General features: G+C 45.2%; 2 protein-coding genes across 4 annotated transcripts in view; one reads left to right on the top strand and one right to left on the bottom strand.

The window, feature by feature from the left end:
- rapsn (receptor associated protein of the synapse) overlaps positions 1-20,293 on the bottom strand; it is a 36,441-nt gene extending 16,148 nt beyond the window's left edge. Inside the window, exons 1-2 of the mRNA XM_023332388.1 lie at positions 20,263-20,293; positions 20,001-20,090 (exon numbers count right to left, since the gene is read on the bottom strand). Coding sequence (XP_023188156.1) covers positions 20,001-20,090; positions 20,263-20,293 — 121 coding nt within the window. The remainder of the gene's footprint in view (positions 1-20,000; positions 20,091-20,262) is intronic.
- LOC102230312 (protein unc-13 homolog C) overlaps positions 19,305-25,128 on the top strand; it is a 156,258-nt gene continuing 150,434 nt past the window's right edge. For all 3 annotated transcript variants that reach the window (XM_023332688.1, XM_023332689.1, XM_023332687.1), the window contains exon 1: positions 19,305-19,911. The gene's annotated coding sequence lies outside the window, so the exon portion shown is untranslated. The remainder of the gene's footprint in view (positions 19,912-25,128) is intronic.

The raw sequence follows: 25,128 nt of genomic DNA, 5'->3' as shown, positions 1-25,128 counted from the left end.
ACACAAAAAATCACAGAGACACCAAAGTTTGAGATATTGATCATCCTCGGGTGTAGAATAATATCCAATGGTCAAATGATGACATCACGTAGGCCACGCCCTCTGACAACAGGAAGTCTCGTATTTTACTGTGAACGGTCGATAACTTCTGCACCAAACTTTGCACGAGTGACCCTGGTGGGATCCTTGACGACCCTATGTCATCATATTATGACGTCATCTAAGCCCCGCCCCCTCAGAACAGGAAGTGCCGTTTTTTTCCTTGGAAAGCTCCGTTTATGGCTCTCTTGACCTAATCAAGATGATTCGGATGATAAACTCTGTCAATGCTCGCTGCTAGCTGAACCGTGTGGGCGTGGCCAAATGGCGAATATCAGTCCCTCGCCATATGCATACGTTTGGCTCTTATTCATGCATAGATCATCCGATTGGCGCCAAACTGGATATGTATGACCTTTGTTCACCTCTAAAGAGCCCGACGGGTTTGAGATGTAATTTGGCTCCACTGCGCCCCCTAAGTTAATACATGGGCCGTATCTCCTCGACGCATCGACCGATCTGCGCCAGATTTTTCGACAGTCGTCGGGCACCGCCGCCGAACGCATTCACGCGTGTCGCCCGGTGGACGGGCGGGGAAAATGCGCGACAGCTTCTGCGGCGGCTGGCGGGCGGCGGTGCTGGAAACTGCGGCGGAGCTTCCGCGGTGGGGAGCGGGCTGCGGCTCTGGAAACCGAGCGAGAGCTTCTGCGGTGGCCGGAACCCCCGCGGTGGCCAATAGGCCGGAGCGGCGCTTGCTGCGAGGGCCGCTCGAGGCTGCTTGCAGCTTTAATTATTCTTATTATTCTTCCACCCAAATGAATTGCCTTTTTGGGGGCTTTATCATATTCAAAAACTCACCAAACTTGGCGGTCGCATAAAACGAGTTTTAAATTTAAGTACTGTAAGGTCGTCGCAAAAATCGCAAAAAAAATTGCTCAACGGCAGCAACTAGCAATTTTCAAAAGACCCATTGCTATTCACTTACTTCATCGTAGAGACTTGAAATTCGGTACAGTTGTAGAGCTCACTAAGACGCTCAGAATTTACAAGTAATGTCATAGTGCAACTATCACAGGAAGTCGGCCATGTTGGATTGAAGGTCCATTTCGGACCCTGATTTGGCCGTTTACAGCCTTCGTATTTGATCGAACTCCTCCTAGGGATTTCGATTGATCGGCTTCAAACTCGGTCAGTCTGATCATAAGGCATGTCTGATTTAAAGTTATCAAATTGGTGAGTTTTGGAGCATGTTGAAGGGGGGTTACCAGGGGTCAAAGTTCACCTACACGCCATGAAACAAAAACCTCTTATATTTCCTATACAAAAACACATAGAGGGACCAAACTTTCAGTGATTGATCGTCATCGGGTGTCCTATAATACCCTGCAGTGAAATTTTTTTTTTACGTAGGCCACGCCCCCTGAGAGCAGGAAGTGTAATGTTTTACTGTGAACGGTCGCTATCTTAGCCCTTTGACCTAATCAACATGAAACTGTGTCCAGAGACAGAAGACATGTTGGTGTGTTGTGGATTCCAACCCCGACCGGCTGCGATGAAGCAGGTGGGCGTGGCGGCGTTGCGAACGCCATCGAATTTCGTTTGGCTCTGAATTCCACAGTTTCGGGGTGAGCTGCTCCAAACTCACTAGGATGGATCCTTATCGACCCGCCAACAGGAATCCATAGCGATATTTGGTGGGCGTGGCCTAATTTTTCTATAGCGACCCCTAGAGTATTTTAAATGAACAGCCCCAAGCCATGCTTAAACCTAGAATTACGAAACTTGGTACACATGTGTATCTTGTCGGGACGTACAAAAAAGTCTCTTAGAGCCATGCTCTAAACCCAACAGGAAGTCGGCCATTTTGTATTGAAGGTCCATTCTGGACCTCGAGTTTGACGTTTACAGCCTTTGCATTTGATCGAACTCCTCCTAGGGATTTCGATTGATCGGCTTCAAACTCGGTCAGTCTGATCATAAGGCATGTCTGATTTAAAGTTATCAAATTGGTGACTGTATGAGCTTGCTGAAGGGGGGTTACCAGGGGTCAAAGTTCACCTACTCGCCATGAAACACGAAACTCTTATATTTCCTATACAAAAACACATAGAGGGACCAAACTTTCTGGGATTGATCGTTATGGGGTTACCTAAAATACCCTGTGGTGAAATTATTTTTTTACGTAGGCCACGCCCCCTGAGAACAGGAAGTGTCATGTTTTACTGTGAACGGTCGCTATCTTAGCCCTTTGACCTAATCAACATGAAACTGTGTCCAGAGACAGAAGACATGTTGGTGTGTTGTGGATTCCAACCCCGACCGGCTGCGATGAAGCAGGTGGGCGTGGCGGCGTTGCGAACGCCATCGAATTTCGTTTGGCTCTGAATTCCACAGTTTCGGGGTGAGCTGCTCCAAACTCACTAGGATGGATCCTTATCCATCCCCGAACAGGAATCCATAGCGAAATGTGGTGGGCGTGGCCTAATTTCTCTACATCTCCCCCTGGAATATTTTAAAAAATCAGCCCCAAGCCATGCTTTATCCTAGAATTACGAAACTTGGTACACATGTGTATCTTGTCAGGACGTACAAAAAAGTCTCTTGGAGCCATGCTCTAAACCCAACAGGAAGTCGGCCATTTTAGATTGAAGTTCATTTGACCTCGATTTTGACATTTAGAGCCTTCGTATTTGATCGAACTCCTCCTAGGGATTTCGATTGATCGGCTTCAAACTCGGTCAGTCTGATCATAAGGCATGTCTGATTTAAAGTTATCAATATGGTGAGTTTTGGAGCATGTTGAAGCGGGGTTAGCAGGGCTCAAAGTTCCCCTGTGATCGACTGTGTAATATGTAATTACAAAGGGGATCCTTTATCATTCCGTAGTGCAATGCTGCCCTCTGGTGTCGAATTACTGAAATTACTGAAATAGTGTCATTATTTCAGTAATTCGACACCAGAGGGCAGCATTGCCCTACGGAAAGACAGAGTTCAATTTTGTAATGTAGGAAAAAATTAAAAATTTGTAATTCTACTGTGAACGGTCGATAGCTTCTGCACCAAACTTTGCACGAGTGACCCTGGCGGGACCCTGACGACCCTATGTCATCATATTATGACGTCATCTAAGCCCCGCCCCCTCAGAACCGGAAGTGCCGTTTTTTTCCTTGGAAAGCTCTGTTTATGGCTCTCTTGACCTAATCAAGGTGATTCGGATGATAAACTCTGTCAATGCTCGCTGCTGGCTGAACCGTGTGGGCGTGGCCAAATGGCGAATATCAGTCCCTCGCCATATGCATACGTTTGGCTCTAATTCACGCATGGATCATCCGATTGGCACCAAACTGGATATGTATGATCTTTGTTCACCTCTAAAGAGCCCGACGGGTTTGAGATGTAATTTGACTCCACTGCGCCCCCTAAGGTAATACATCGGCCGTATCTCCTCGACGCATGGACCGATCTGCACCAGATTTTTTGACAGTCGTCGGGGAGCGCCGCCGAACGCATTCACGCGTGTCGCCCGGTGGACGGGCGGAGAAAATGCGCGACAGCTACTGCGGCGGCTAGCGGGCGGCGGTGCTGGAAACTGCGGCGGAGCTTCTGCGGTGGGGAGTTGGCTGCGGCTCTGGAAAACGCGCGAGAGCTTCTGCGGTGGCCGGAACCCCCGCGGTGGCCAATAGGCCGGAGCGGCGCTTGCTGCGAGGGCCGCCCGAGGCTGCTTGCAGCTTTAATTATTCTTATTATTCTTACCCCCCAAAGAGGTGCCTTTTTGGGGGCTTTATCATATTCAAAAACGCACCAAACTTGGCGGTCGCGACTAGGCAGTTTAAAAATTTTGAATTTTAAGGTCGATGCAAAAATCGCAAAAAAATTGGCTCATCGGCGCCAACTAGCAATTTTCAAAGGAAATTTTGCTATTCATTTACTTTATCGTAGAGACATGAAATTTGGTACACATGTAGAGCTCACCAAGATGCTCAGAATTAGGTATAGATTTAGAAGTGCAAATATCACAGGAAGTCAGCCATTTTGTCTTGAACGTCCATTTTTTTCCTCGAGTTTGACGTTTACAGCCTTCGTATTTGATCGAACTCCTCCTAGGGATTTCGATTGATCGGCTTCAAACTTGGTCAGTCTGATCATAAGGCATGTTTGATTTAAAGTTATCAAATTGGTGAGTTTTGGAGTATGTTGAAGGGGGGTTAGCAGGGGTCAAAGTTCACCTACTCGCCATGAAACACGAAACTCTTATATTTCCTATACAAAAACACAGAGAGGGACCAAACTTTCAGAGATTGGTCGTCATCGGGTGTCCTAAAATACCCTGTGGTGAAATTATTTTTTTAAGTAGGCCACGCCCCCTGAGAACAGGAAGTGTCATGTTTTACTGTGAACGGTCGCTATCTTAGCCCTTTGACCTAATCAACATGAAACTGTGTCCAGAGACAGAAGACATGTTGGTGTGTTGAGTAATCCAACCCCGACCGGCTGCGATGAAGCAGGTGGGCGTGGCGGCGTTGCGAACGCCGTCGAATTTCGTTTGGCTCTGAATTCCACAATTTCGGGACCAGCTGCTCCAAACTCACTAGGATGGATCCTTATCCACCCACCGACAGGAATTCATAACAAAATTTGGTGGGCGTGGCCTAATTTCTCTATAGCGACCCCTAGAGTATTTTAAATGAACAGCCCCAGGCCATGCTTTATCCTAGAATTACGAAACTTGGTACATATGTGTATCTTTTCAGGATGTACAAAAAAGTCTCTTGGAGCCATGCTCTAAACCCAACAGGAAGTCGGCCATTTTGTATTGAAGGTCCATTTTGGACCTCGAGTTTGACGTTTACAGCCTTCGTATTTGATCGAACTCCTCCTAGGGATTTCGATTGATCGGCTTCAAACTCGGTCAGTCTGATCATAAGGCATGTCTGATTTAAAGTTATCAAATTGGTGAGTTTTGGAGCATGTTGAAGGGGGGTTAGCAGGGGTCAAAGTTCACCTACTCGCCATGAAACACGAAACTCTTATATTTCCTATATAAAAACACATAGAGGGACCAAACGTTCAGTGATTGATTGTCATAAGATGTTCTAAAATACCCTGTGGTGAAATGATGACATCACTTAAGCCACGCCCCCTGAGAACAGGAAGTGTCATGTTTTACTGTGAACGGTCGCTATCTTAGCCCTTTGACCTAATCAACATGAAACTGTGTCCAGAGACAGAAGACATGTTGGTGTGTTGGGGATTCCAACCCCGACCGGCTGCGATGAAGCAGGTGGGCGTGGCGGCGTTGCGAACGCCATCGAATTTCGTTTGGCTCTGAATTCCACAGTTTCGGGGTGAGCTGCTCCAAACTCACTAGGATGGATCCTTATCAACCTGCCAACAGGAATCCATAGCGAAATTTGGTGGGCGTGGCCTAATTTCTCTATACGGTCCCCTAGAATATTTTTAAAAATCAGCCCCAAGCGATGCTTTAACTTAGAATTACGAAACTTGGTACACATGTGTATCTTGTCAGGACGTACAAAAAAGTCTCTTAGAGCCATGCTCTAAACCCAACAGGAAGTCGGCCATTTTAGATTGAAGTTCATTTGACCTCGATTTTGACGTTTACAGCCTTCGTATTTGATCGAACTCCTCCTAGGGATTTCGATTGATCGACTTCAAACTTGGTCAGTCTGATCACAAGGCATGTTTGATTTAAAGTTATCAAATTGGTGAGTTTTGGAGCATGTTGAAGGGGGGTTAGCAGGGGTCAAAGATCCCCTGTGATTGACATATTACACAGTCAATTACAAAGGGGATATTTAGTCATTCCGTAGGGCAATGCTGCCCTCTGGTGTCGAATTACTGAAATAATGAAACTATTTCAGTAATTTCAGTAATTCGACACCAGAGGGCAGCATTGCCCTACGGAATGACAGTTCAATGTTGAATTGAAAAGGAAAAAATTAAATAATTTGTAATTCTAACACAAAAACTGACAGAGACACCAAAGTTTGAGTTATTGATCATTATCTTGTGTCCAATAATATCCAATGGTCAAATGATGACATCACGTAGGCCACGCCCTCTGACAACAGGAAGTCTTGTATTTTACTGTGAACGGTCGATAGCTTCTGCACCAAACTTTGCACGAGTGACCCTGGTGGGTTCCTTGACGACCCTATGTCATCATTTTATGACGTCATATAAGCCCCGCCCCCTCAGAACAGGAAGTGCCGTTTTTTTACTTGGAAAGCTCCGTTTATGGCTCTCTTGACCTAATCAAGATGATTCGGATGATAAACTCTGTCAATGCTCGCTGCTGGCTGAACCCTGTGGGCGTGGCCAAACGGCGAATATCAGTCCCTCGCCATATGCATACGTTTGGCTCTTATTCAGGCATAGATCATCCGATTGGCGCCAAACTGGATATGTATGACCTTTGTTCACCTCTAAAGAGCCCAACGGGTTTGAAATGTAATTTGGCGCCACTGCGCCCCCTAAGGTAATACATGGGTTGTATCTCCTCGACGCATCGACCGATCTGCGCCAGATTTTTCGACAGTCGTCGGGCAGCGCCGCCGAACGCATTCACGCGTGTCGCCCGGTGGACGGGCGGGGAAAATGCGCGACAGCTTCTGCGGCGGCTGGCGGGCGGCGGTGCTGGAGACTGCGCCGGAGCTTCTGCGGTGGGGAGCGGGCTGCGGCTCTGGAAACCGAGCGAGAGCTTCTGCGGTGGCCGGAACCCCCGCGGTGGCCAATAGGCCGGAGCGGCGCTTGCTGCGAGGGCCGCCCGAGGCTGCTTGCAGCTTTAATTATTATTACGATTCTGCCCCCCCAAAGAGGCGCCTTTTTGGGGGCTTTATCATATTCAAAAACTCACCAAACTTGGCGGTGGCGACTAGAAAATTTAAAAATTTTGAATTTTAAGGTTGTCGCAAAAATCGCAAAAAAAATTGCTGAACGGCGGCAACTAGCAATTTTCTGTTGACACAATGGTATGAACGTACTTCATCGTAGAGACATGAAATTTGGTACACTTGTAGAGCTCACCAAATGACTCAGAACTTACATTTAATGTTATAAGCCAACTATCACAGAAAGTCGGCCATTTTGTATTGAACGTCCATTTTTTACCTCGATTTTGACGTTTACAGCCTTCGTATTTGATCGAACTCCTCCTAGGGATTTCGATTGATCGACTTCAAACTCGGTCAGTCTGATCATAAGGCATGTTTGATTTAAAGTTATCAAATTGGTGAGTTTTGGAGCATGTTGAAGGGGGGTTAGCAGGGGTCAAAGTTCACCTACTCGCCATGAAACACGAAACTCTTATATTTCCTATATAAAAACACATAGAGGGACCAAACTTTCAGTGATTGATCGGCATCAGGTGCCCTACAATACCCTATGGTGAAATGATGACATCACTTAGGCCACGCCCCCTGAGAACAGGAAGTGTCATGTTTTACTGTGAACGGTCGCTATCTTAGCCCTTTGACCTAATCAACATGAAACTGTGTCCAGAGACAGAAGACATGTTGGTGTGTTGTGGATTCCAACCCTGACCGGCTTTGACATAGCAGGTGGGCGTGGCGGTGTGGCGAAGTGACCTGTAACGCCGTTGCCATACGTTTGGCTCTGAATTCCACAATTTCGGGCCCAGCTGCTCCAAACTCACTAGGATGGATCATTATCCACCCCCCGACAGGAATTCATAACAAAATGTGATGGGCGGGGCATAATTTCTCTATAGCGACCCCTAGAGTATTTTAAATGAACAGCCCTAAGCCATGCTTTAACCTAGAATTACGAAACTTGGTACACATGTGTATCTTGTCGGGACGTACAAAAAAGTCTATTACAGCCATGGTCGAAACCCAACAGGAAGTCGGCCATTTTAGATTGAAGTTCATTGGACCTCGAGTTTGACGTTTACAGCCTTTGCATTTGATCGAACTCCTCCTAGGGATTTCGATTGATCGGCTTCAAACTCGGTCAGTCTGATCATAAGGCGTGTTTAATTTAAAGTTATCAAATTGGTGACTGTCTGAGATTGCTGAAGGGGGGTTACCAGGGGTCAAAGTTCACCTACTCGCCATGAAACACGAAACTCTTATATTTCCTATATAAAAACACATAGAGGGACCAAACTTTCAGTGATTGATCGTCATCAGGTGGCCTACAATACCATATGGTCAAATGATGACATCACTTAGGCCACGCCCCCTGAGAACAGGAAGTGTCATGTTTTACTGTGAACGGTCGCTCTCTTAGCCCTTTGACCTAATCAACATGAAACTGTGTCCAGACACAGAAGACATGTTGGTGTGTTGAGGATTCCAACCCCGACCGGCTTTGAGATAGCAGCTGGGCGTGGCGGCGTGGCGAAGTGACCTGTAACGCCGATGCCATACGTTTGCTTCTAGATTCCACATGTTTCGACTGAGCTGCACCAAACTTGGCTTGAGTGATCCTGGAGGCTTGCCCGTCAATCCTACGTCATCACATTATGACGTCATCTAAGCCCCGCCCCCTCGGAACCGGAAGTGCCGTTTTTTTCCTTGGAAAGCTCTGTTTATGGCTCTCTTGACCTAATCAAGGTGATTCTGTGTTGGATGACAGATAGGAAGTTGGTCTCGCTTGCTTTAAAGTGCCAAGAGTTTTCAATGGCGGCAACGCCGTTCGTATACGTTTGCCTCTACATTCCACATATTTTGACCGAGCTGCATCAAACTTGGCCTGAGTGATCCTGGAGGCTTGCCCGTCGATCCTACGTCATCACATTATGACGTCATCTAAGCCCCGCCCCCTCAGAACAGGAAGTGCCGTTTGTTTACTTGGAAAGCTCCGTTTATGGCTCTCTTGACCTAATCAAGATGATTCGGATGATAAACTCTGTCAATGCTCGCTGCTGGCTGAACCGTGTGGGCGTGGCCAAATGGCGAATATCATTCCCTCGCCATATGCATACGTTTGGCTCTTATTCAGGCATAGATCATCCGATTGGCGCCAAACTGGATCTGTATGACCTTTGTTCACCTCTAAAGAGCCCAACGGGTTTGAAATGTAATTTGGCTCCACTGCGCCCCCTAAGTTAATACATGGGTTGTATCTCCTCGACGCATCGACCGATCTGCGCCAGATTTTTTGACAGTCGTCGGGGAGCGCTGCCGAACGCATTCACGCGTGTCGCCTGGTGGACGGGCGGGGAAAATGCGCGACAGCTTCTGCGGTGGCTGGCGGGCGGCGGTGCTGAAAACTGCGGCGGAGCTTCTGCGGTGGGGAGTTGGCTGCGGCTCTGGAAATTGTGCGAGACCTTCTGCGGTGGCCGGAACCCCCGCGGTGGCCAATAGGCCGGAGCGGCGCTTGCTGCGAGGGCCGCCCGAGGCTGCTTGCAGCTTTAATTAGGCCCGAGCAGCAAAGCGCTGCGAAGGCCTATTGTATCTGTACTGTTTATTATTATTTTTCTTCCCTACAAATGAATCGCCCTTTTGGGGGCTTTATCATATTCAAAAACTCACCAAACTTGGCGGACGCATACAGCGACGCTCAAATTTACGTATTTTAAGGTCGTCGCAAAAATTGCAAAAAAAATTGCTCAACGGCGGCAACTAGCAATTTTCAACAGACCCATTGCTATTCACTTACTTCATCGTAGAGACTTGAAATTCGGTACAGTTGTAGAGCGCACTAAGACGCTCAGAATTTACAAGTAATGTCATAGTGCAACTATCACAGGAAGTCGGCCATTTTGTATTGAAGGTCCATTTTTTACCTCGAGTTTGACGTTTACAGCCTTCGTATTTGATCGAACTCCTCCTAGGGATTTCGATTGATCGGCTTCAAACTCGGTCAGTCTGATCATAAGGCATGTCTGATTTAAAGTTATCAAATTGGTGAGTTTTGGAGCATGTTGAAGGGGGGTTAGCAGGGGTCAAAGTTCACCTACACGCCATGAAACAGAAAACTCTTATATTTCCTATACAAAAACACATAGAGGGACCAAACTTTCAGTGATTGGTCGTCATCGGGTGTCCTAAGATACCCTGTGGTGAAATTTTTTTTTTACGTAGGCCACGCCCCCTGAGAGCAGGAAGTGTAATGTTTTACTGTGAACGGTCGCTATCTTAGCCCTTTGACCTAATCAACATGAAACTGTGTCCAGAGACAGAAGACACGTTGGTGTGTTGTGGATTCCAACCCCGACCGGCTGCGATGAAGCAGGTGGGCGTGGCGGCGTTGCGAACGCCATCGAATTTCGTTTGGCTCTAAATTCCACAGTTTCGGGGTGAGCTGCTCCAAACTCACTAGGATGGATCCTTATCCATCCCCGAACAGGAATCCATAGCGATATTTGGTGGGCGTGGCCTAATTTTTCTATAGCGACCCCTAGAGTATTTTAAATGAACAGCCCCAAGCCATGCTTAAACCTAGAATTACGAAACTTGGTACACATGTGTATCTTGTCAGGACGTACAAAAAAGTCTCTTAGAGCCATGCTCTAAACCCAACAGGAAGTCGGCCATTTTGTATTGAAGGTCCATTTTGGACCTCGAGTTTGACGTTTACAGCCTTTGCATTTGATCGAACTCCTCCTAGGGATTTTGATTGATCGACTTCAAACTCGGTCAGTCTGATCATAAGGCATGTCTGATTTAAAGTTATCAAATTGGTGACTGTATGAGCTTGCTGAAGGGGGGTTACCAGGGGTCAAAGTTCACCTACTCGCCATGAAACACGAAACTCTTATATTTCCTATACAAAAACACATAGAGGGACCAAACTTTCTGGGATTGATCGTTATCGGGTGTCCTATAATACCCTGTGGTGAAATTATTTTTTTACGTAGGCCACGCCCCCTGAGAACAGGAAGTGTCATGTTTTACTGTGAACGGTCGTTATCTTAGCCCTTTGACCTAATCAACATGAAACTGTGTCCAGAGACAGAAGACATGTTGGTGTGTTGAGGATTCCAACCCCGGCCGGCTTTGACATAGCAGGTGGGCGTGGCGGCGTGGCGAAGTGACCTGTAACGCCGTTGCCATACGTTTGGCTCTGAATTCCACAATTTCGGGCCCAGCTGCTCCAAACTCAGTAGGATGGATCCTTATGCACCCACCGACAGGAATTCATAACAAAATTTGGTGGGCGTGGCCTAATTTCTCTATAGCGACCCCTAGAGTATTTTAAATGAACAGCCCCAAGCCATGCTTTATCCTAGAATTACGAAACTTGGTACATATGTGTATCTTGTCGGGACGTACAAAAAAGTCTCTTAGAGCCATGCTCTAAACCCAACAGGAAGTCGGCCATTTTAGATTGAAGTTCATTTGACCTCGATTTTGACATTTAGAGCCTTCGTATTTGATCGAATTCCTGCTAGGGATTTCGATTGATCGGCTTCAAACTCGGTCAGTCTGATCATAAGGCATGTCTGATTTAAAGTTATCAATATGGTGAGTTTTGGAGCATGTTGAAGCGGGGTTAGCAGGGCTCAAAGTTCCCCTGTGATCGACTGTGTAATATGTAATTACAAAGGGGATCCTTTATCATTCCGTAGTGCAATGCTGCCCTCTGGTGTCGAATTACTGAAATTACTGAAATAGTTTCATTATTTCAGTAATTCGACACCAGAGGGCAGCATTGCCCTACGGAAAGACAGAGTTCAATTTTGTAATGTAGGAAAAAATTAAAAATTTGTAATTCTACTGTGAACGGTCGATAGCTTCTGCACCAAACTTTGCACGAGTGACCCTGGCGGGACCCTGACGACCCTATGTCATCATATTATGACGTCATCTAAGCCCCGCCCCCTCAGAACCGGAAGTGCCGTTTTTTTCCTTGGAAAGCTCCGTTTATGGCTCTCTTGACCTAATCAAGGTGATTCGGATGATAAACTCTGTCAATGCTCGCTGCTGGCTGAACCGTGTGGGCGTGGCCAAATGGCGAATATCAGTCCCTCGCCATATGCATACGTTTGGCTCTAATTCACGCATGGATCATCCGATTGGCACCAAACTGGATATGTATGATCTTTGTTCACCTCTAAAGAGCCCGACGGGTTTGAGATGTAATTTGACTCCACTGCGCCCCCTAAGGTAATACATCGGCCGTATCTCCTCGACGCATGGACCGATCTGCACCAGATTTTTTGACAGTCGTCGGGGAGCGCCGCCGAACGCATTCACGCGTGTCGCCCGGTGGACGGGCGGAGAAAATGCGCGACAGCTACTGCGGCGGCTAGCGGGCGGCGGTGCTAGAAACTGCGGCGGAGCTTCTGCGGTGGGGAGCGGGCTGCGGCTCTGGAAACCGAGCGAGAGCTTCTGCGGTGGCCGGAACCCCCGCGGTGGCCAATAGGCCGGAGCGGCGCTTGCTGCGAGGGCCGCCCGAGGCTGCTTGCAGCTTTAATTATTATTATTATTCTTCCCACCTCTTCGTGTGCCTTTTTGGGGGCTTTATCATATTCAAAAACTCACCAAACTTGGCGGTCGCGACTAGAAAAATTAAAAATTTTGAATTTTAAGGTTGTCGCAAAAATCGCAAAAAAAATTGCTCAACGGCGGCAACTAGCAATTTTCTGTTGACACAATGGTATGAACGTATTTCATCGTAGAGACATGAAATTTGGTACACTTGTAGAGCTCCCCAAAAGACTCAGAACTTACATTTAATGTTATTAGCCAACTATCACAGGAAGTCGGCCATTTTGTCTTGAACGTCCATTTTTTTCCTCGATTTTGACGTTTACAGCCTTCGTATTTGATCGAACTCCTCCTAGGGATTTCGATTGATCGGCTTCAAACTTGGTCAGTCTGATCATAAGGCATGTTTGATTTAAAGTTATCAAATTGGTGAGTTTTGGAGTATGTTGAAGGGTGGTTAGCAGGGGTCAAAGTTCACCTACTCGCCATGAAACACGAAACTCTTATATTTCCTATACAAAAACACAGAGAGGGACCAAACTTTCAGAGATTGGTCGTCATCGGGTGTCCTAAAATACCCTGTGGTGAAATTATTTTTTTAAGTAGGCCACGCCCCCTGAGAACAGGAAGTGTCATGTTTTACTGTGAACGGTCGCTATCTTAGCCCTTTGACCTAATCAACATGAAACTGTGTCCAGAGACAGAAGACATGTTGGTGTGTTGAGTAATCCAACCCCGACCGGCTGCGATGAAGCAGGTGGGCGTGGCGGCGTTGCGAACGCCGTCGAATTTCGTTTGGCTCTGAATTCCACAATTTCGGGCCCAGCTGCTCCAAACTCACTAGGATGGATCCTTATCCACCCACCGACAGGAATTCATAACAAAATTTGGTGGGCGTGGCCTAATTTCTCTATAGCGACCCCTAGAGTATTTTAAATGAACAGCCCCAGGCCATGCTTTATCCTAGAATTACGAAACTTGGTACATATGTGTATCTTTTCAGGACGTACAAAAAAGTCTCTTGGAGCCATGCTCTAAACCCAACAGGAAGTCGGCCATGTTGTATTGAAGGTCCATTTTGGACCTCGAGTTTGACGTTTACAGCCTTCGTATTTGATCGAACTCCTCCTAGGGATTTCGATTGATCGGCTTCAAACTCGGTCAGTCTGATCATAAGGCATGTCTGATTTAAAGTTATCAAATTGGTGACTGTATGAGCTTGCTGAAGGGGGGTTAGCAGGGGTCAAAGTTCACCTACTCGCCATGAAACACGAAACTCTTATATTTCCTATACAAAAACACAGAGAGGGACCAAACTTTCATTGATTGATCGTCATCGGGTGTCCTAAAATACCCTGTGGTGAAATTATTTTTTTAAGTAGGCCACGCCCCCTGAGAACAGGAAGTGTCATGTTTTACTGTGAACGGTCGCTATCTTAGCCCTTTGACCTAATCAACATGAAACTGTGTCCAGAGACAGAAGACATGTTGGTGTGTTGAGTTATTCCAACCCCGACCGGCTGCGATGAAGCAGGTGGGCGTGGCGGCGTTGCGAACGCCGTCGAATTTCGTTTGGCTCTGAATTCCACAATTTCGGGCCCAGCTGCTTCAAACTCACTAGGATGGATCCTTGTACACCCACCGACAGGAATTCATAACAAAATTTGGTGGGCGTGGCCTAATTTCTCTATAGCGACCCCTAGAGTATTTTAAATGAACAGCCCCATGCCATGCTTTATCCTAGAATTACGAAACTTGGTACACATGTGTATCTTGTCGGGACGTACAAAAAAGTCTCTTAGAGCCATGCTCTAAACCCAACAGGAAGTCGGCCATTTTAGATTGAATTTCATTTGACCTCGATTTTGACTTTTACAGCCTTCGTATTTGATCGAACTCCTCCTAGGGATTTCGATTGATCGACTTCAAACTCGGTCAGTCTGATCATAAGGCATGTCTGATTCAAAGTTATCAATATGGTGACATTTGAACATGTGGAAGGGGGGTTAGCAAGGCTCAAAGTTCCCCTGTGATCGACTGTGTAATACAAAGGGCTTTGTCATGTGTAGGGCAATGCTGCCCTCTGGTGTCGAATAACTGAAATTACTGAAATAGTTTCATTATTTCAGTAATTCGACACCAGAGGGCAGCATTGCCCTACAGAGTTCAATTTTGTAATGTAGGAAAAAATTAAAAATTTGTAATTCTACTGTGAACGGTCGATAGCTTCTGCACCAAACTTTGCACGAGTGACCATGGCGGGATCCCTGACGACCCTATGTCATCATATTATGACGTCATCTAAGCCCCGCCCCCTCGGAACCGGAAGTGCCGTTTTTTTCCTTGGAAAGCTCCGTTTATGGCTCTCTTGACCTAATCAAGATGATTCGGATGATGAGGTCTGTCATTGCTCGCTTCTGGCTGAACCATGTGGGCGTGGCCAAACGGCGAATATCAGTCCCTCGCCATATTCATACGTTTGGCTCTAATTCACACATGGATCATCCGATTGGCTCCAAACTGGATATGTATGACCTTTGTTCACCTCTAAAGAGCCCAACGGGATTGAAATGTAATTTGGTCCACTGCGCCCCCTAAGTTAATACATCGGCCGTATCTCCTCGACGCATCGACCGATCTGCACCAGATTTTTCGACAGTCGTCGGGGAGCGCCGCCGAACGCATTCACGCGTGTCGCCCGGTGGCCGGGCGGGGAAAATGCGCGACAGCTACTGCGGCGGCTGGCGGGCGGCGGTGCTAGAAACTGCGGCGGAGCTTCTGCGGTGGGGAGTTGGCTGCGGCTCTGGAAAACGCGCGAGAGCTTCTGCGGTGGCCGGAACCCCCGCGGTGGCCAATAGGCCGGAGCGGCGCTTGCTGCGAGGGCCGCCCGAGGCTGCTTGCAGCTTTAATTGGACTTGAATTTGTTACAAAATGACAACAGTTGAACTCCACCTGCTGTGACATTTTGTAGAAAGAAGCTAAAATGGCTCCCTTTTAGATACCATAGTGACTGTCTTTTGTTAATACGTTCATCAAAACTAAAAACTGGCATGTCTGTTTTTGGATGTGGTATTTGTAATTTGATCACTTTTGTAGTCTTTATTAGATTGTTGTTTGAAAACTCTTTCCACATGAGTTTGTTTCTTTATGTTTAGTTTCTTACTTGTTTTTTGTGTTCTGTTTGTAGTCTAGCTTACTCTCTTAGATCAGTGTTAGTCTCTTTTCCCTTAGGTCGTCATCCCCTTTCCGTCTAGTTGTGCTCCCTTTGAGTAAAACATTCACCTTCTCTCAGTCGCCCTGTTTGCTCTCTCAAATTAATTCATACATGGAAAGAAATTGATAGACGGCTCTCTATTTTAAAATGAAAAAAGAAGAAAATCCTGCATGTTCTGTCGTACTTGCTCTGATACTCTTAAATGAAAGCCATCGTGGCAAGAAAACAGCCACTGTCGAACAAAAGCTATGGGAAAGTTCAATTTAAAGTTTGTGACATACCTTGTGTGGAACGGAGGAAAATTGTGGAAGGACTTTTTTTGTCAACAGGGACAAGGAAGTTGGTTAAAGTTGGTGGGAAGATGTACAGTATGATGCTAAATATTGGAGGAGAATGAAAAACACTTCAGAATGGGACAATGAGATCTACAAAGGAAGGGCTTAGATTAAAAGATATTCATTTGTTTGAATGGACCAGGCAAAAATTCAGACTTAAATCTGATCTGGGACATTGCTTCAAAAGTTGCTGTTGGTCTCACAGACATTGAGCTATTGAAGAAAAAAAAAAAAAAAGAGTTGGCACCAGTCTCAGTGTCTAGCTGTGCAAGGCTGGTAGAGACATACCCCAGTAAACATGCAGCTGTGCCTGCAGTGAAAGGTGCTTCCACAAAGCATTGGCTCAAGAGGATGAATAAAAAAAAATGCATCCTTCACTTTAGAGTCTAAAGACATTTTTTATTTTATTCTATTTCATAAACAGGCTCCCATTTTATGTTGGTCTCAACGTGCATTAAAATTTGAAGGTGCAATATGACAAAATGTGAAAGTTCAAGAGGTAAGAGGTAAGGTACTATTGATCTGTTGTAAAGGAACCAACAAAACAAATCCTTCATGGATTTTTTTTTTTTTGTAGTGAAGTTGCAACTTTGCTTTTCTCTGCTAAAAAACAGACCTGACTATAAGACAGAGAAAGCTGTCAGTTTGCTACACAAACTTTGGACGGCTCAGGGGTCATGTGGTAGTAAAAGGGAGGGCAGGACGAAGATGGAGAGGGCCTCAGAAAACTTGGCTCGCCGTCGTCCCCTTTGGCTGCTGGAGGCACAGAGGCAGCAGTTGTTTTCCAAAGGGTTCAGAAAGCGGCACCAAACATAAAGCGGACAAAAAGTCCGAATGACACTAAAGCACCAAAATAATACTAAAAACCGAACAATGAAATTCCGACACAAATGTGCCGTGTGTTCACAGATTTGTATGTCCAAGAAAATTGCTAAAAGATGAAATCATCCCCAACCAGACGCCACTAATTTGCTGAGTCAACCCGCCCTCAGATTAAAAATCAGATTTGAACTGAGCCGTGTCAAATGCGGTTCAAATGCTAAAAGAAATCAACATTCGCTCTGCTGTGTTCGCCCCAGCGTACGAGCAATCGGCGACAATCATGTGGGTCAGTCAGACGGGCTGATTCAAGACAGCTGAGGCTCGAGGTTGCAGTCGCTGGCCATCTCCGACGGGGGGCGACGGCGAGCCGTTTCACCCCCCCCTCCTCCCCGCCTTCGGGATCTGCACCCACTCTCCTCTGAGAACCGCACACGCTTGCGTCTCCATACATCCAGCCTCTCTCCCATGTGACGGAGAGAAGCAGGGAGAGAGAGGAATGGGAGTCTGCTTGAAGGCCAGACAATGAGTGGCTGTTGCAGGGAAGGCATGGCACACATAAAGGCTGGGAGAGAAGATCAGGACTAACGGAGGGGAGGCAGGATCATGGAGTTACATCAGAGAAAGATGGCTTCTATTTGAATGTTTAATGGCCACCAAGCCAGGGGGGTAAAAATAAATAAAATAAAAAATCAGCTTTATTACTTGACCACTGCTAGCTTTAAATCCTATGGAAGACCAAAGGTGCCCTATCAAATCAAATTGAAACATAAACCAGTGCATATATTATGATACAATTGGAGATACAAACAGTAATAAATAGGTACATTTATGTGTCATTTAAATGTTTCTTGCCATTTATTTTGAAAAACATTTACTTATTTATTCATATTTGACTTGCTTTATATCAAGACTTCTTTTCTTTCTGGCTTACTAATTAAAGTCAAAATGGACGGCTTGCGCTGCTAGAAACAAGACGAGTGTTCTGAAGTTAAGTTCCCGTGCAGGTCAGCCAATTAGACTCCAGGATGTATTTAACAAGCTGTAGTGACAGTTTAAATTATGTCTTAATAGACCGCTCCCAATGCCAGATTCAAGAAGGTGTAGAGCTCTTATTTAGGCGGTTTTGATGCCACAGCCAATTTATTTTGGATGCATAAAACTTCTTTCATGCAAGCAAATTATAATTCATTGATAGTTAGGCAGCCCTACACATTAACATCAAGGTTGCATAAATAAAAATAGAGTAACATTCTTTGTCTTTGTTGCATGTATCATTCCTAATAAGCAGATACATAAAACAATTGGTTTAATACTTAACTAATTTAAAAAGGTTTTAGCAAATAATTAATTCCTAGGAAATTTTGTCAGGGATGGCATGATAGGTCCACCAAAATAAAATAAAACGAAATAAAAATATACCACTGCATGGAACAACAAAATTATTATTATTTAGATATTCAGCAATAGCTTAGCTTAAAATCTAAGCATGATTGCAAAAAAAGTAAAATTGTGAGATCATCAACAGCATACTTGATATGTTTTTATTTTTAAAAAACATATAAAAATTGAATGTCTATTATTTCAAAGTACAACTCAACCCAAATCTTGACCTTGCTTAAACAATAGCCTTAAATAATAATAGTTATTAGCATGTCATTTCTCGCCAAAACAAACAAACAAAAAAAAAAAAAACACTTTTGGAAAAAAATGACTTGGGCCATTATTTTAGGAAGTGACAATAAAATATCCTGGTATCGTCTGAGGGTGACCATAAGTAAGTAACATTAATAAATTAATTACTAAATTAACAAATCCATCCATCCATCCATCCATCCATTTTCTTACACCCTTCTGGAGCTGCTGGTGTCCATCTCCAGGGCAAGAGGCGGGGGTCACCCTGGACAGGTCGCCAGTCTGTCGCAGGGCAGACAAATAAAATTAACAAATAAATGTTGGAATTTACCAAAGCGTTTTCAACATCGCTGCATAAAAAGTATTATGCACTGGGAACTATCCAACTAATTCCAATGGCCCCTCTCTACTGCCCCACGGTGGCGTTACTGCACCTGGTCATGCCCATGATTGCGCCATAGGCATGCTGGGATCGCGCATGGATATTACTTGCGCAAAATCACAAAAAATGCAAATAAACAAAACAAAACAAAACCACGATCGGGGAATGACAACCATGTTCCCCATCTTGCTAGTGAACATTCTGCAGGGTTTACAAACATGTTACATCACAAAGGTTTCCACCGGAAGAGGTGGAAGGGAATTACACATAAGCACGTGCAATTTCTAAAAACCATTATCATTCTCTCTCTCTCTCTCTCTCTCTCTCTCTCTCTCTCTCTCTCGCGTGTATCTTGAATTCGGGTCTATTTGAACTCAACTCGAGCACGCGCACACACCTAGACACAAGCGAGCTTTTCACACACGCGTCCACAGAGAGAGAGAGAGAGAGAGAGAGAGAGAGAGAGAGAGAGGGAGTGAGCAGTTGAGCGAGAAAGTGGGGGACGGAGTGATGTTCTCCCGCCGGAGAACAGAGCCTGACTCCGGCCAGCCAGTCATCAGCGGCAGCAGCAGCAGCGGCGGAGGCAGCGCTGTCCTCCCCACCGTCGGCGCCACCGCCACCCGCCCCGCACACACACACCCCGGCTGGCGAAACTGTCAATGAGAAAAGGAGTGTGCATCAGGCGCGGAGCACATAAAATCGCTCAGGGTTTTTACAACAAGGACCCAAAGACCGGAGGGTACTCTGTATGCCGTCGGCGGCATGGCGGCGGGGGCAGAGAGAGAGAGAGAGAGAGAGAGAGAGACAGAGGGAGGCGTGCGCGCGCGTTTCCTCGCAGGAGCGGCGCTTTGGGACTGTGATGTCTGACGGACGCGGAGAGATGCTGTGAGCTCTGGTATTAGCAGAGCCAGCTGCGCACCCACCGAGCCGCTCTGTCCCCTCCCTCCCCGCATCTCATCCCCAGCATTCCTGCTCTCTCTCCCAAGCGCCGACCATTCGCTCAAAGAGGGGAATCGGCTCCACACGGCTCGCTTCGCTCACTTGGGTCCCGCGCGGAGATTTTGGCAGGTATGTGCGGCGGCGCAGCGCGTCCGGGGCGCTGGACGCGCGTTTTGCATGCTGTGTTTAGAGGCGGGGTGGGGGGGTGGATGGGAGACCTGTGACTGGCTGGACTTTGTTGTATTCCTTCTTCTTCTTGTTGTTGTTCTTCTTCTTCTTGTTGCTTCCCTCCCCCTCCCCCTGTGGCCCTGCGAGTGCATTAATGAAACGTTATCTGGGAAGGATGCGGGCATCATCTGTCGATGCAGCCGACGTGAGAAATACGACAGTGCGAGGTGGCGCTCATATCCGTGCCAGCTGTTGCAGTTTTATTCCGGATTTGCACAGCCCGGAACACTGTCGATCCCACAAAATTCCCACCTCTCTCCCCACGCCGCCGCTTCTTCTGCATAACGTGGCCACAACACGGGCGCATGTGATCAAGCTGTTTGTGTCAACACCGACCCACATTCCACTCGATCCCGTCAAGACAGCCCAAGAAATAATATGCTGATGGATGGAAGGAGACAATCTGTTGTGCTACTGCTTCCTAAGCTGCAGGCGGATATTCCTCTATTTGGAAATGGACCACTCAGGCAGAATGAAGCTAAGGATGGGCGTGAGGGCAATATGATCTGAGGATGCACACACCCTCTCCTCTTGCTCAGCTCCCACTTGGTGTATGCTGCTGCTGCTCTTCAGCAGCGAATGCATGCGCGAGAGCAGTCATGCAAGGAGGCATGCGTGGCACATGTGTGTGTTTTTCATGCACGGCTGCACAACACAGATAGATGCACATTCGTGCACACAACCACAGTGTTTTCTATTTATTTTTTTTTAAATTTTTTTCCGTACCTCCTCCTCATCCACACTCGACCATAATCCATAATCGTATGCTCTGGAGACATGACGTAACACGTAATCTTGTCTCATCTATATGCATCAGTTTCTAAAAAGGTTTGCAGAAAAGCTCTCTTGTCTCAGCCAGAAGGGAAATGGGAACAAACAGTCCTCCACTGCACGGGAGCATGATGAGCTTAAATTGGCTTACTCGGGGGTTCGCATCAGTCGACGCACAACCAGGCATACGCTGCTGCGAGTGGAAATAGGCTAGCATGCTTCCGACTCACACTCTTTTTTTTTTTTTTTTTTGCTCCAAAGGGGAGTGGCGGCGATAGTACATGCTGTACAGGTGTTAAACTGTGGAGCGCACTGCTGATCGCAAGAGGAGAAGACGAGGGGGGAAAGTCTGGATGTTATTGCAAGACCTTTTTATTTTTATTTTTTATTTTTAAAAAAAAAAAAAAAAAAAAAATTGCAGCACCTCTAATCACAGGGAGTGCTTTTACTAACCCCCTTTTCTCCTGCTTCTCTCAGTCCAAAACCGGAAAAGGGTGAAACGGGACAGACGGTTTCAGAGAGCCACTAGAATTCCGAGATTTATTTCGTCACACGAGCCACTCGTCTCTTGACCTGTCAGGACTGCTATGAAAAAAGAGGTTAGGCTGGTGAAAAATGAATCGAAGAAGATGCCTATCATTTAGTGCAGACCAGAGTGGCCGGTCCGGTGACCTAGAATCTGATAACCGTGTTGGTTTTGAGCAATAATCTTGTGGCGGCAGAGAAAAGGATATATAGTAACTTGACTTTAAAAGAAAACCAGCAGGTTTTTGTAGTGCCGTCTTTAACATATGGTGGTTATTTTAATCTTAATGCATAGACCTTAGCTAAAGATTAAACACCTGCTAAATTCAATAAGTGTTTCCCCGTTTTGTTGGTTTTTTTTGCTCTTTACAGAGTAAGTTTTGGAAGAAAAAGCAAATACTAACTAACTAACCAGGCTGTCTGCCGAGGCAGTCACTTGTAATTTGCCAAATGTGTTTCTTAAACAATGTAGCTTTAGTTGTTTGCTTCTTTGGCTGGCATACTAAGGATAAGCTTGTATTACGCAACTGCAATTCTTCAGAACATCTCCTTTTCTCTTTTTTTTTGTGAGCAAAGGAGCTTTTTTTTTTTTTAGCAAGTGCAGCAACAGGTGGTGAAGGTGAAAGTCCTACTCCATGCTCCAAACAGTTTAGAGATAACCTCACTGACTCATTAGCTACACTGAAGTTTCCTTAAAATTACTTTAAGCACTTAGGGACAACAGGACCTGAATGACTTGTTTTCAACCCTAACTTTTGAAACCCCTAGTACAGAACGGTACATTACATCATGCTTTTTAACTTTAATTCACAGTTGCACATGTGTATTTCAATCCCAGAGAGATTTTTTAGAATGTGAGAACATAGACTATTTAATGCACATTGCAGACAAAGCCACATTCTCTGATGAGCTGAGGCTGTACTACTGCAACTTATTCTTTGGAAACCAATTTTCGCTTCCCACTTATCTCCACTGATAGGATTCCGAATGAGTTCTGCCGAGAAGAGACTCCACTCAAATTGTGATCAAGTTTCTCCTTTTTAACCAAACATGCTGCAGAGTCGTCCTACAGAAGGCGTGTCTGCAGATCCGACAGTCGTTCATGTTAAAATACTCGTGACCGGCGATGTAGGGATCCTGTTATTTGTCATTCCCCTTTCTTAATTCTTGCATCATTACTCTCTAATGGGATGATACAGGCAATACCTCGTGGGCATTAGTAAGTCATTTGAGCATCAACTCTGGCTCACCAGGAGGACAGATGCTTCATTTGTCAAACCTTAACATGCAGATGTCGGGATGTCGGCTGTGCGAAGTGAAAGGCAGTTCTCCAATTGATGAGCACCACTCGTTAAACACAGTTTGTTTTTTTTCCCCATCAGTTTGTCCAGACAGAGTCAGAGTCATATCTCACATACCACAGTGAAGCATAATGGCACATATTAGGAGCTGCAGAGTAGATTGTGATAAGCACATACTGTCAGAGATCCCAGATATGAGAAGCATTTAAGATGAAAGCAGGACTGGACAATAAATCAATAATGATATATATCGTGGTAGAGACATTATTGATATCAAAAGATAATACATCCCAATGGAATATTCAACTCCAAACCAAAACTGTGCAGCATTCTGGGGGATGTAGGCAGAGGAAAGGCTTTAGCTTCTCGACCGCTCTTGGCCAGCTGAGCAACTTGGGTGGTATCAACTAACTCGCCCACCGTTTGGTTACCTAGCAACAACCTGTTGAGTAGCTGGCGCAGCAGCGGCTTAAGGTTTTCGCCACCATGCCTCATAGCTGCTTAACAATAAAAAGAACGGCGTCGAATGGAAGCTATTTAAAACGGAGATTAAAAAAAGCAAATCAATAATTATTTATATTGACTGATATGAAATTGTGATATATTTGTTAGTCATATCGTCCAGCCATAGATGAAAGGTATATAGAAAAGCTATAGAATAGAATAGGAATACCCTTTATTGTCCCACAGAGGGGAGATTCTATGGTTAGACCAGTGGTTCCCAAAGATTTTCTTCAGGGCCCCCCAGTGGTTCCTGAAGATTTTCTGGGCCCACCCATGGATTACAATAAAATCCCCCCCAAAAAAGAAATAAAATATCAACTGGGCACACACATCGTTCAACCAGACATAAACCTGTACACATATTTTGTTTTCAAACTCCACTGAAGTTTATTTCACACTTCAGGTTGCAACAGAACACACTACAAGCCATCTTTACAGTGAAACACTTTTGTGTAACTGTTTTTTGTTTTTATTTTTATTCATCCATACCCCCCGCCCCCCTGCAATGGCACTGCGACGCCCTAGGGGGCGCGCCCCACACTTTGGGAACCACTGCATTAGACAACAAAACAAAGTCCCTGAAATCGACAATATTAGCCATCTGCAATGTGCAACAGCAGTCTAGATTAATTATATTTCTAGACCAGTTCTAGATCAGACGCTTCCATAAAAAAGCTCTAGAGGTGATATCACTTCGGTCTGTCCATCCGTAGTATCTCGGGTAAGGATTTAAGAGCTGGGTATTTTGTTAGAACCCCTGACATCCAGTGGCTTTCATTTGGACAGTTTAAGTCAGCGGTCCTCAAGAGCTACTCCCCTGCAACTTTTGGATGCATCCCTTTTTCAACACTCCTGAATCAAGTTGCTGAATTCCCTGAATCAACAGGTCATTCCTAGGTCTGGTAATGAGCTATTCGATTCGGGTGTGTTAAAGAAAGGACACATCCAAAGGTTTCTGAAAAGTAGCTCTCGAAGACCAGAACTTGGCCATAACTTGGGTTGTCTTTCGATTGTGCCACACTCGTCCATTTTCAGAAGATAGATTGAACAGGTCTACTTGAGATGTTAAAAGGTTCAGATAGCGAGTTTTTAAATAAAATCTGATTCATCACCTTTAGAAGTCACCCCTGTCAGGTGCTAAATAATGTTAATCGGTTTTATCAGAGTAAAGGTGGCCGGGTGCAGATGTTTTTAGTTGTCCATCTTTTTTTTTTTTTTAAGTTACGTTTTCCTTGCGTTCCATCATTATACACTCTGTTGTTGTGCATTATCACATGAAATCCAAGAAAAATACTTTCAGTTTGTGATTGTAACGTGACAAAAAAATGTTCAATTAGCAAGACATTGTAAAGGAAGCTCATCCTGGTTTCTAAACCTTGGTATTTAAAGGCCAGAACTATTGTTACGTTTTTACAACATTGAAAGAGACAGAAGGACCTAATACAAAATTCAGTTTTACTGAGACGTTTTCTGTCGTATCTATCTCAATCATTTATTCTGTTGTGAAAAAAGAAAACATTTGCAGATGGTGCGTTGCGTCACCTTCTAATTTCACAGAATATTTATTTTGTTTTCTGTCAGTTTATCTTCATTGCTAATGTATGACATTCTCCTTTTTAGGATTTACATTTTACTTATTAGTTATGCTTACTGGTATCCGGTTTGATAAGAAGAAAAATTACCTTATAACATATTAGTGTAAGAAAGTAAGAAAACAAAAAACAAAAAACAAAACATATCCAGGAAATACATTCTTCCTTTCATAGTGTTCAATATTTTGTGCAGATTGGGACCGCTGTGCCAGTAACTGTAGAACAGGAAAAAAAAAAAAAAAAAATCAGCATTTTCTTTGGCAGCTTTAAAAAAAATTACACAAACTTGGAAGCGCTTTCAAGAAAAATAAACAATCTGTCAGATTTTATGTGCATTTTCAAATATACTAATGGATTGACGTCATCACGATGGATTTTCTTTCCCTCCTCACGTTTGCTTTCAGCGTCTAGCTAATGTTGCACGA

Source organism: Xiphophorus maculatus, chromosome 4, assembly GCF_002775205.1.
Source record: "Xiphophorus maculatus strain JP 163 A chromosome 4, X_maculatus-5.0-male, whole genome shotgun sequence".
Taxonomy (NCBI): Eukaryota; Metazoa; Chordata; class Actinopteri; order Cyprinodontiformes; family Poeciliidae; genus Xiphophorus; species Xiphophorus maculatus.
This window is presented reverse-complemented; position numbering and strand designations above follow the sequence as displayed.